The sequence below is a fragment of the Musca domestica genome, unplaced genomic scaffold, assembly GCF_030504385.1.
Source record: "Musca domestica strain aabys unplaced genomic scaffold, Musca_domestica.polishedcontigs.V.1.1 2, whole genome shotgun sequence".
NCBI lineage: Eukaryota > Metazoa > Arthropoda > Insecta > Diptera > Muscidae > Musca > Musca domestica.
In genome coordinates this window covers 25,259,021-25,271,216 of record NW_026712249.1, presented here as the reverse complement: position 1 = coordinate 25,271,216, position 12,196 = coordinate 25,259,021, and the positions used below count along the sequence as shown (strand labels likewise).

At 34.1% G+C, this 12,196-nt stretch overlaps 1 protein-coding gene across 2 annotated transcripts in view; it reads right to left on the bottom strand.

The window, feature by feature from the left end:
- LOC101900593 (proton channel OtopLc) overlaps positions 1 to 12,196 on the bottom strand; it is a 142,496-nt gene that overhangs the window by 17,038 nt on the left and 113,262 nt on the right. For both annotated transcript variants that reach the window (XM_059122014.1, XM_020034671.2), the window contains one exon: positions 1,618 to 1,735. In XM_059122014.1, the coding sequence (XP_058977997.1) occupies positions 1,618 to 1,735 (118 nt within the window). The remainder of the gene's footprint in view (positions 1 to 1,617; positions 1,736 to 12,196) is intronic.

Below are 12,196 nucleotides of genomic sequence, written 5' to 3'. Positions count from 1 at the left end.
TGCTATTTCCGACATTTTTCAGAAATGTGTACAATATGTGCTCGAAAAGTACTAAATAGTAAGTACTACATTCGGTACAATTTGATAATGGTTGAACTGGTAGCACTTGAAATCTGAAATGTGGTATTAGGGGCGCTGTTCATATGTAGCCCGGACATACAGTGGTGGTTTCGGAAATGTGTACTTAATTTGTACTAAAAGTACTAAATGGTACTATGTGTAGATTGGGTGAAGGGATAGATATAAAATTCTGAATTTTAATATTAGATTAATAATGGAATTGGTTATTAAGAATGGCTGTGGTTTGGAAATGCGTCCAGTAAATGTACGAAAAGTACTAAATTCGAAATTTGATATTAAGGTATCTTTCGGTGTCTGGAGATAAGATATGGAGTTGGTTGTGGAAATAACCTGTAATTGTACGAAAAGTACTGAATGGTACTATATTTTCTATTGGATGATGGAATAGGGCTGAAACCCTAAAATTTGATATAGATGTCGGTGTTGGTGCCTTTGATTATTTACGATAACCATATACCATAATTCCATATTCATCTTAGGTTTATGGTTGAGAGATATATTTAAATATAGCAAGTTGTATAGAATCGCTGACTTGCTTCCCAAGTTATGATAGGTGAAAATGAGTCCCTTTGTGGGTGAGGTACCAGAAGGGGTTCATCTTCACAACAGATCCTGCATTAGCAAAAATGTTTATATGTGTGAAATTTGAAGAGAGTTGGATGCTTTTTTCGCTTTCTTTGAGCGTTTTGTTTTTCAAAATCTGGAACCATATGTGAGAAAGGTATAAAAATAAATGGTCCGATTTCTACCATCTTTATAACAGATCTTGTATTGAAGGACACACTGAGCTTTTATCAGCTTCATGGATATTCAAAATGCTGACCCCTTGTGGGGGAAGTACCAGAAGGAGTGGGCCAATATATCCCAACTTCACAGCATATTTTGTATTAAAAGATATAATGGGATGTGTGAAATATGAAGAGAACCGGATGTTTTTTTTTTTTTTTTTTTTTTTTTTTTTTTTTTTATATTCGTTTTGGTTATTCAAAACACTGACGTTTTGGGGGGGAGGTACCCGAAGAAGTGAACCAATATTGTCCATTTTCGCACCTGACATAGCAAATATTAGGATTTGAAAGTTGCAGCAAAATCTGATTATCCTTCCTTTTTCTGTGCAGTGAAATATTTTTTTGAAAATTTCGACCATTTGTGAGGTACCAGAAGGAGTGACCGATATTGGTCATCTCCGAACTCGATCCAAAGTTGATAATAACATTACGATGTATCAAGTTTGGAACAAATCAGATAATCCCTTCGAGATATTTTAAGGTGGACTTTTCGCAGACGAAGTAGCGTGCACTTGTTGTTTAATTATATTCACGCAACAGTAACTACGCATAAAACGGCATCCAAAAAACTTATTTTAAAATTGACATGTCGTATAAAGCAATTACTGTCCAAACTATCAAAGAGACATGTTACATGATCACTTAAAATAACATTTTAATTAGGTAATTTCTTATAAGTCTGTATAAATCCAGATGTATGTCTATGATATCCAACCAAGTAATTTTGCAATCATCCTTTTTAACTTACCTCGTAAAATGACGGCGGAATATACGTTGAGATAACTTCAGCCATTGGAAATGCAATACCCATAACAACCAATAATTTGCCATACAACGCTGAGAATAAGGTTGCCAAAGCATCACTCCTGCAAAACAGAAAAAAAAATTAAATATTAACAGAAATGGTCAGACAGGCTTCCGCTTCTGTTGGCTCTTGTAAATAACATTTTTCATATAAATAATTTGGAAACATATTTTAACAAAATTAAATTGAGCCTCAACATGACATATCATCACATGATGAAAAACAACGGGATTGTACTAATGACAAAATTATTTAACTCATACGAAGGAAAATTGTGTTATCAACAATTGTTAGAAAACAGTTAACTTTCTTTTAAAATCGAAGATTTCTCAAGAAAACTTTGAAAAAATATCTTGAATAAAAACCCACTAATTTTTGGACCAGAAGTACGTGAACAACAACAGAATCAAAGATTTTTGTTATTTAGTACTTACACCCTCAACAAATGTTAACCCTCAATAATGTTTTTACAAAAAAAAAAAAAAATCTTACAAAATTCATGATTTTTTCGAAAGTCTTAAAATGTTTAAAAGTGTACAGGATAGTTTGAGTATTTTCAATTCAGCAAAGAAATGTCAAAATGACCGATTTCGATAAAAATGTGGCAGATATATTCCAGACCTGCATCTGATACCTGGAACCAAATATCATTGTTATCGAGTGAAAAAAATATATTGAAATTTCCAATTATTCTAATACCTCCTCCACGAAAGATCAAAATATGCCAAGAAAATAATTTATCCCTAATTCATTTTGTTCAAACTTTAAAAAATTCTAACACTTGTGTCAGTGTTAAGTAAGGCGTGAAAATAAACAATGTCGGCTAACTTTTTCTGGTACTTCCCCCACAAAGAGTTACAATTTTGAATATTCATAAATCGTATAAAATGTTAAGTCTGACTGTCTATTATAAAATAAAAATTAAAATTAAATTTTACTTCGGAGTCCTTGACATTTTAAATAATATATCAAAAGAATCCCCGATTCTTGAGTGGAAACCTCAGAAATCCATGAAAAATAATATCTAAAAATCAAAGGTTCTTTACAAGGAAGTCCTTGAAAATATTTTGTTTTAATTCACAATTCTTGGTTAGGAAGTCCTTAGATAACACGGTTCTTGGTTTGAAATTCCTTGAAAAATATTTAAAAGAAATCCTTCGTCGAAAAAAAACCAAGATGATTGGCAAAAGAAAGTCCATGAAATATTTAAAAAAGACTTACTATTTAAAATAATCGACAATTCTTGACTATGAAGTCCTAAAAGCTGTCTTGAAAATATTTATATAACATTTTCAAATCTCGGCGTCAAATGTTTGACAAACATTTTTAAAGAATCCAAGATTGTTTGCTAGGATTCCTTTAAAAATATGATTCTTTGCCATGAATCCTATGAAAAATAATAAATTTTCTCCGCTGGGAAGTCCTTAAAACAATATAACTACTTTACGAAAAACCAAGTTTCTTAGGAGGTCTTTCCTTGAAAAATACTTTAATAAAATCCAACTTTTTTGGCAAGAGGATTCTTAAAAGAATATTTAAAAAATACGCAAATACTTGGCTAAGAGATCCTCGAAAATAATTTTTTTTATTAATCCAGAATTCTTGGGTAGGAAGTCATTCGAAACTATTTAAAAAACGAAATCATTAAAACACAATTTCGACCAGCAAGTCATTGATCAAATTTTATTAGAAATCTTAGGATTTGTTTAACGAGTTTGGAGACATCTCAGGGACCCCATTTATATCGTAATTTTCAAAAAAAAAACTTAAAAACAGACTTAAAAAATCGATATTTTTATATTTCCCAATTGATCTAAATTTGACAGAAATATTGGAATGTGAAAATCATTTTAACTATTCAAAATTATATTATTTTGTGTGGAGGCACAGGAAGAAGTGGATCAATGTTTTCCATTTTTGCACACAGGTATGTACGAAAGGTTGTGGCACTTAGGTTCGTGCCTCAACGAAATGCCTACTTTTCTGAATTGTGTTGTATATTTTGCGTGAAATTTTCCAAATTTTCATTTTTTTGGAAAAGGTACGCGGAAAAGAGGCCAATATTATCATATTCGAATATGGCATAAGTCTTGCATAACTATTACCTTGTGTCAATATTTGCACAAATTAGGCTTAAAAGGAATCAGTATATAATTTTTTTTTAGATTTTAATATTTTTTTAAGGGGGGGTTTATTGTGGACAGAAAATCAATATCATTCACCTCAACCATAAAATATTACCAACCCTAAATAATACACCCCTCGAGAGTTATATATCAGTCAGATAGACGGATGCGTATCGTTGGATCGATTCCAACAGTGTCTTAATAATAACATAATGACATATTTTATTCACAAACGTTCTGGTATTTGGTACTACTTTCCAAAAAAAATCAACTTTTATAAATCCATTTCTAAGCAGTGACGCCAATTAATTCCTATCTGGTCAAACATAAGCACATGCCCAATGCTTCAATATTTAACTCTGTACCAATTTTTCGAAATTTCCACAAAAAAAAAAAATAATCTACGATTCCGATGACCATAAATAATATTTTACAAAACTGTTGTAAAATTTCTACCCAAAAACATTGTTGGCAATTTAATTCAATTTAAAAAGAAATACCAAAAAAAAAATTGGTGTTTACATTTTATCTCAACAAGCCAATCAGAGCTGGAGAATTTTCAAAATAATCCACAGACATGTTGTCATTAGGGAAGAGATAAAAACTCGACAATACAAATCAACACTCATTGCCCGTAGACAATGTTGTGGCAATGCATTGACGCATCACAGACAAAGATGCAGTCCAGAGTACCTCCCCCGGGAGTGACACGTGAAGCAGAGTCAAAATAAAGCAGTTAAAAGGATTCCGTTCACACACACCCACACACACATATGAGAATTGTATATGTGTCTCCGAATAAAAAACCCCACCTAACCAACCGCCAACAATAAACAATCATGTCACGCAATCAACAAAGTAAAACAACATTGCCCACTCACTGCAAATGACAAAAATAATAGCAACAACAAAAAGGACAACACAACACAACACAAATAGAAGTAATAACAAATTGAGAAATAAAATGTATGGAGCAAAAAACAAAAGAAAAGAAACAAGTAAATGGAAAAAAATAGTTTGTTTCTTTCTTCCTTTGTTGTTTCTATTAAGTTCGTGACTATGCTCAACAATGGCCAGCAATTATGATAGTGGCATGCATGCATTTTTAAACTATAAAAGCTCAATCACAAAGGAGAAACGAGAGCTGGAGACATGCACAGGACTATACAGGTAGTAACACTGCACTACAATAGTTCTTTACCTCAAATAAACATACCTTTATGTTTGTGTGTACAATTCGAGGAAGTGAAAAATGAATAAAAGGAGTGCCATCAAATCATATTTAAATTTATCAAAACTATAAAAATATTTACATTCACACGCACAAACACAGGCACACACACATACATCTTTGTATGCTTAGTCTGTATAACTTTTAAATAAATTGCATATTCATCACATTGTTTGTAGTTAATTTCATACCAGGACATTGTGTGATGAATAGAAATGAGAAGTAAGGAATGAAGTAAGTGTTGTTTTAATTATCACCAAACTTATAAATTTTATAAAAACAACATTGTTGTTGTAAGCATGTATTGTTTGTGCAATATATCATTTAGTGATTTCCTTGTACGAGGGCAGATACAAAATAGAACGTATTGGAAATAAGTAAAATAAACAACGCTCGTTTTTATGTTTTTGTGCATTTGTTTGTAACAGGCAAAAGAAAACGATATGATAGACCCTTAGTACCTTTCAATGATCTGCATAGAGTCACATTCTGTGTCGATTTATGCATGTCCGTCTGTCCATGTATTTTTGTAAACAAAGTACAGGACGTACTTTGTTTCCAGATGAAATTTTGCACAAGTCATTTGTTTGACCCAAAGACGAACCCTATTGGAATTGGAGATAAAAGGTCAACATTTAGATACAGTTCTCATACATATCTTTGTCCGATTTGCCTTTTACTGTCCACCAAACGTGTAATATCAGCTCTAATAGTATGAAATTTTGCACATACAACCAAATTAGGCCTGAAAATAAGTATGCCAAATTTCAACGAAATCGGTTCAGAAATAGATATGGCCTCCATATATATTGATCATCTGAATTGTTATTTTTGTCCTCCGCAGCCGTAATATGCACTTTGTAAAAACGATATTTGGAGAAAAAGATCAAATACAGCTCAGAAATACATTCGCTAATTTTTATCGAGATTGGCTCAGATATGGATATAGCTCCCATATATATCTATGTCCGATTTGTCGTTATTGTGCACCAAACGTGTAATATTAGCCCAAATGTGATGGAATTTAGCAAATTGAGTCTAAAAACTAGTATGTCAAATTTAGTGAAAATCGGTTCAGATATATCGTTCATCCGATTTGTTATATATGTTCTCCACAGCCGCAATATGCACTTCGTAACAACGATATTCAGTGAAATATATCAAATTTAGATCAGCCACATTGGCCCAATTTTATCAAGATCGCTTCAGATTTGAACATAGCTCGCATACACAGGGTGAGATGTAAAATACTGCAACCAACTTCAGACTGCTGTCATTTCTAAGCCCCTCGTCCGACAGCTGTTAAAATTATTCCAGCGACAACTCATTATATTTTTTGCAAGCGTACAAAAGTAAATTTTCCAGAAAAAAAGTTATTCGTGATGGAATTCAAGCGTGATAGTGTGATTTCTTTATATTTGGCTGGAAAACCACAAGTGGCTATCGTTAGAGCACTCCAGTCGAACTGTCGAATTTGGTTTTCTCCGATGAGAAAACATTCGTTGTCCAGCAGTTTGTAAACAAACGAAATAATCGTGTTTACTTGCCAAAGAGGTCAGCTGAAAATGTGCACCTTCGGTTGGGCACCAGAATTCAAGCGCCGGCCATGGTGATGTTGTGGTCCGCCATAACAGCCGATGGTCGCTCTCCGCTCGTATTAATCGACCATGGCATCAGAGTAAATGTCGAATATTATCACGAAAATATACTGGAGGGTGTATTAAAGCCTTGGGCACACAAATACTTTTACCGCAGATCTTGGACATTCCAACAGGACTCACCACCATCACTCTCAGCACGCACCACTCAAAAATGAGGTTGCAAAATGAGGTTCCTCGCTCCATTTCTAGCGCACAATGGCCACCAAAATCTCCGGATACCAATCCGTAAGACTATTGTGTCTGAAGTATTTTGGAAATCAAGGTTGGCACTGAAAAATACCAAAGTGTAGATCACCTCAAGCAAGCGCTTCGTCGGGAATGAGCCAAAATACCGCAGAACAACATTCGTTCAGCTTGTGACGGTTTTATTGGCCGCTTGAAGACCATAACCAATGACCAAGTTGAACAAATCTAAACTTCTTCTAAAATTTGATGCTATTTCCGATATTTATTGTTTTCATTCAATAAAACTAAAAAATCTAAAAATTAGGTCTAAATTATGGTGCACATGTACCAAAGACCTAAAATGGTAAAGACTAGACAAAATGCATTCTGAGCAAATGGTTTGTGGCTATACTACCTTGAATAACAGCTCATTACAGAGGAATGTTAATATAAAAAACACAATTATAGCAAAGAATGACAAATAAAAGTTTGGATAATCCAAAATATTAGTTTCAAAATTCTATTCCATATACCTTCCCAAATAATTGCATACTGCTTTAGCGGTTTAAATTGCTTAACATTGGTAACTATGTTGTTACGATATCATAACAACAGAGGTATTTTTCACAGGGTTGCCATATTTTGACTCTGTCTTGTCCCATCTTTATACTTCTATGTCTTTGCATTTACTCCCCTATATAGGTCCAAGTTGTGGTATAAATGTACCTCCCTATGTTCTTTATTTATTTTTTTTTAATTATTTCAGCCACACTCATTTTTGACCTAAGGCTAATTCAAATATTAAGATGTGCAAAGTTTGAACGAGATCCGATATCCTCCCTTTGCTTTTTTTAGGGTTAACTATTCTCTTTGTTAGTTTTGAAACATTACAATTGTAGAAATAACAACCAAAATAACTATAAGTTAGGTCGGGTCGAACAATAAAACACCTTCCACCACTGGGTAAAGAAAATATTTTACAGAAAAATATCTGAATTCAAGCGTGTTCCACTTTAAACTACATATACCAGTAATACCTTTGGGGTGATGCAGTTAACTAAGAAAAAGGCCATTAAAAGAGTGGGCCGTTATATGGGGGCCATACCAAACAGGTACCCATTGTACCCACAACTTTATATTACAACGATTGTTACCTATGACAAATGACAAAATGACAAATTTTAATAATTTTCATGGGCAAATGTGACTAGGATTATCAAAATATCGAATATTGGTGGGTACCGTTATGTGTGGGCTATACGAAAACGTCGACCTAAATATACAATGTTCCGTCACATGAGCTAAAATCCATCACCAACTACAAATACCAATTTTTAGACAAATCCGTGGAAAAATGAGGCGAAAACTATCAAAATACCGAATGTCGGGAGGTACTGTTATATGGCGACTATACCAAAACGTGGACTGATATATCTCATTTTCAATACCAACCATCCTACACGCAATACAAGTTGTATGTGCCAAATTTGAAGCTCTACGTCAGACAGACATCATTAAATAGACTTAGAATTTTAGGCTAATCATGAATGGTTTTATGGGGTCTACGACAAATATTTAGGGTTGTTGCAAACGGAGTAACGAAGTTAATAAACCCTCCTTTTTTTAAGGCGTATGGTATAGAAATACATATTTTATTTTATATTTCTCCTAAAAATTATTTTTACCTTATTTGGAGGACTATTATTACTCCTTGGAAAATAAATCCAATTTGAATAAGTTTTTAGCGGAGCTTAATATTATATCATAAACTACAATATGTAGACACACACACAAAGAACCCTTTCCCTTTACACAGACACACATTGTCCCCACCCCCACCCAACACAATTTGTCTCTTTTTCGCGATAATAATAATTGTCATAGAGTCAATCATCAACGACAACAACAACCAACTGCCACTTGAAAATCGCGTTTACTCAGGAAATACATTTTCCAACTGTCTGCAATTCAACACATAATCAAACTCACTCACACAAACACAGACACATTCAAACACTTGGAGAAAATCCATAAATCATTCGCTTATTTGTTTGTCTTTTTATTGCCTTAGATTGCTTTTACAGACATGCCATCGCCTTTTCCTTCTTCTTTGTTTTGCATATTCACACATCTGTCTATACATTCATTTATTATCCAAACTCACACATACAGCCATACACACATACTTATTCATATTTGCTTACTGAATGGAAAGATTTATGACTTCTTTTTTGAATGTAACAATAATCTTTGGGAAATTAAGTATGGGAATTTTCTTGGGCCATAAAATGCAGTGGCACTCCTTTTTCCTAGGGGGAAGGCTACGAATATTTTGAGAAAAGAACAAAAATTTGAACGAATACATTGATTCCTCCGGGAAAATGAGGCGACTTTTAAATGAATTATAGGTAATATTGGTGGAGACCTAGGGTTTAACACCATTATTTCGACAAGGCAATTCTACCGGCGGCACAAGAAAAGAAAGAAACTCACTCGATTTATTTGATTTTAGCTTGTTTACAACATTGCGAGCAGAAGAAAAAAACTCAGCAAAAATATAAAAAGATCCTAAGACAAATTGGACAAATAGACATTGAGCAGACATGTCGGATACTATTGATTGATTGATATATTGACAAGTTGTTCGTTAAAAATATTGAAATATTGAAACAGAGACATTCGGAACTGGTACAAATTTCCAGTTTTCCCACAAAAGGTAATTGCTGATTTCAAATTTTCTCCTCCTCGATGCCCAATATTATTTAACACTTGGTTAGGATTCGATCGAGACCGCTACCGATTTCTATCTTTATTATACCATGCAACCTTATGTGTTGGGGGTATTATAAGTTTGATTGGGCCAAAAAAATTGTAACATATATATATATATATATATATATATATATATATATATATATATATATATATATATATATATATATATATATATATATATATATATATATATATATATATATATATATATTTATCCGATTTCAAATTTGTTGTGCACCAAATAGGCAATATAATTATAATCATAGCGTGTATGATTGAATTCTCCAATAAAAACTTTTAATTGTTATGCGGAGCTCTACTAAATTAGCAAAGTGGTGTAGGGTATCATGAAGTCGGCCCCGCCCGACTTTACGACTTTCTTTACTGGTTTTTTCCTGATTTTGCAGTTGCTCTGCAGGTCACAATTTGTACAGAGAACGGAATTTCGCATGAAGTTACAATTTAGAACAGGATAGAATTCTACCGACTGGGGCGGCCATCGGATAATTTTTAGAGGGTAAAATGGTGAAAAACACCAAAAGTATAAAATCTTAACATATGCCAATAAAAATTTGAATATTATGCCTTACACCACAAGGTGGTCAGGTTATAATTCATTTGTTTGTAACAGGCAAAGGAAACATAGTTCATTTTAATGATCTGCATAGAATCACATTCTGAGTCGATTTATGCATGTCCGTCCGTCTGTCCATGTATATTTGTAAACAAAGTACACGTCACATTTTCTGCACGATCCAGATGAAATTTTGCACAAGTCATTTGTTTGACCCAAGGACGAACCCTACTGAAATTGGAGACAATCGGTCAAAATTTAGATTAAGCTCTCATATACAGGGTGAGATGAAAAACTGCCACCAACTTCATTTCTAAGCGACTCGTCCGACAGCTGTTACCGTTACGCTACCAGTGTAGCCCGACGTCAAGGATGTGGACGGAAAAAAACAGTGGCATCAAAAGAAATGGTTCATAAAGTAAAGAAGCGACTTGATCGAAACCCGCGTCGCAGTGGCCGAAAAAATGGCTCGTGAGCTGAACATATCGCAATATTCCATTCGGCATATATTGAAAAATGAGCTCGGGGTAAAGCCATTAAAATTCCAAAAAGTGCAAGAACTTACACCCAACAGAAAGAAAATAGACTCAAAAGAGCTGAAGAGTTGCCTCGATTGGCCGAAAGTGTTGAACTGCCGAATTTGGTTTTCTCCGATGAGCAAACATTCGTTGTCCAGCAGTTTGCAAACAAACAAAACGATCGTGTTTACTTTCCAAAGAGGTCAGCTGAAAATGTGCACCTTCGGTTGGCCACCAGAACTCAAGCAAAAAATTAAAAAAATTATCGCAAAAATATTCTGGAGGGTGTATTAAAGCCTTGGGCATGCAAACATTTTGGCCGCAGACTTTGGAGATTCCAACAGGACTCAGCATCATCGCATTCAGCACGCGCCACCCAAGAATGGTTACTAAATGAGGTTCCTCGGTTCATTTCCAGCACACAATGGCCACCAAAATCTCCGGGTAACAATACGTTGGACAATTGTGTCTGGAGTATTCTGGAAAGCAATTTTGGCACTAAAAAATAACAATGTGTCGAACACCTCAAGCAAGCGCTTCGCCGGGAATGGGCCAAAATATCACAGAACAACATTCGGGTAGCGTGTGAATGGTTTCATTGGCCGTTTAAATGCCATAATTCGTGCCAAAGGTAACCATTTCGAAGAAATGTAAATTTATTCGAAAATTTTATGCTATTTCCGACATTTTTTGCTTCTATTCGATAAAATTTAAAAAAAAATGTAAAAATTATGGCGTTTGACTTTGTTGCATTTTTTTAATCTCACCCTGTTTATATTGTCCATCCGATTTGTTATATTTGTTCTCCACAGCCGTAATACGCACTCCGTAACAACGATATGGACCAAAAAAAATAAAAATTATGCTGATTTCGCACTCGCTCTATAGGTCAGAATTAAAAACCAATCGAACCAGGATTTTGCATGCGGATTGAGTTAAGAACAAAGCAGAAGTCTAGAATTTTGGATGACCAATGAGTTGTATTTAGAGGGTAAAATTATCACAATTTTCGTCTGAAATTGTTTTGAATAACTAAAAGGACGAGGGTAAATACCCTCGGTCAAAGTGCTAGAGGACACATTTGTTCAGGCCTGTATGCCGTTATTTAAAAAAATCAAATCTTCCAAAATGGATTTGGAACTAAAGGGGCTTCCAAAGTGTTGTAGGGTATCAAAGTTTCGGCCCCGCCCAACTATAGTCTTTGCTTACTTTTTTATCATATGCTTAATAGCATACTACACTATATGTGGGGGTATTATATACTGGCCGTTGGGTTAGGGCTAGAATATAAGCCTACTGATTTCTACAAAATATCTAGAAGTTAAAATAGATCAAAACCGAAAATCGCCGATCAAAAACCAAAGATAACATTTTTCATCATTCAAGAAATCGACCAAAATGTACTTTCACGTAAGGGTCATATGGTCGGTCCCGTGTTACTATAGCATTTCTTACCTGTATTATCTGGAGTT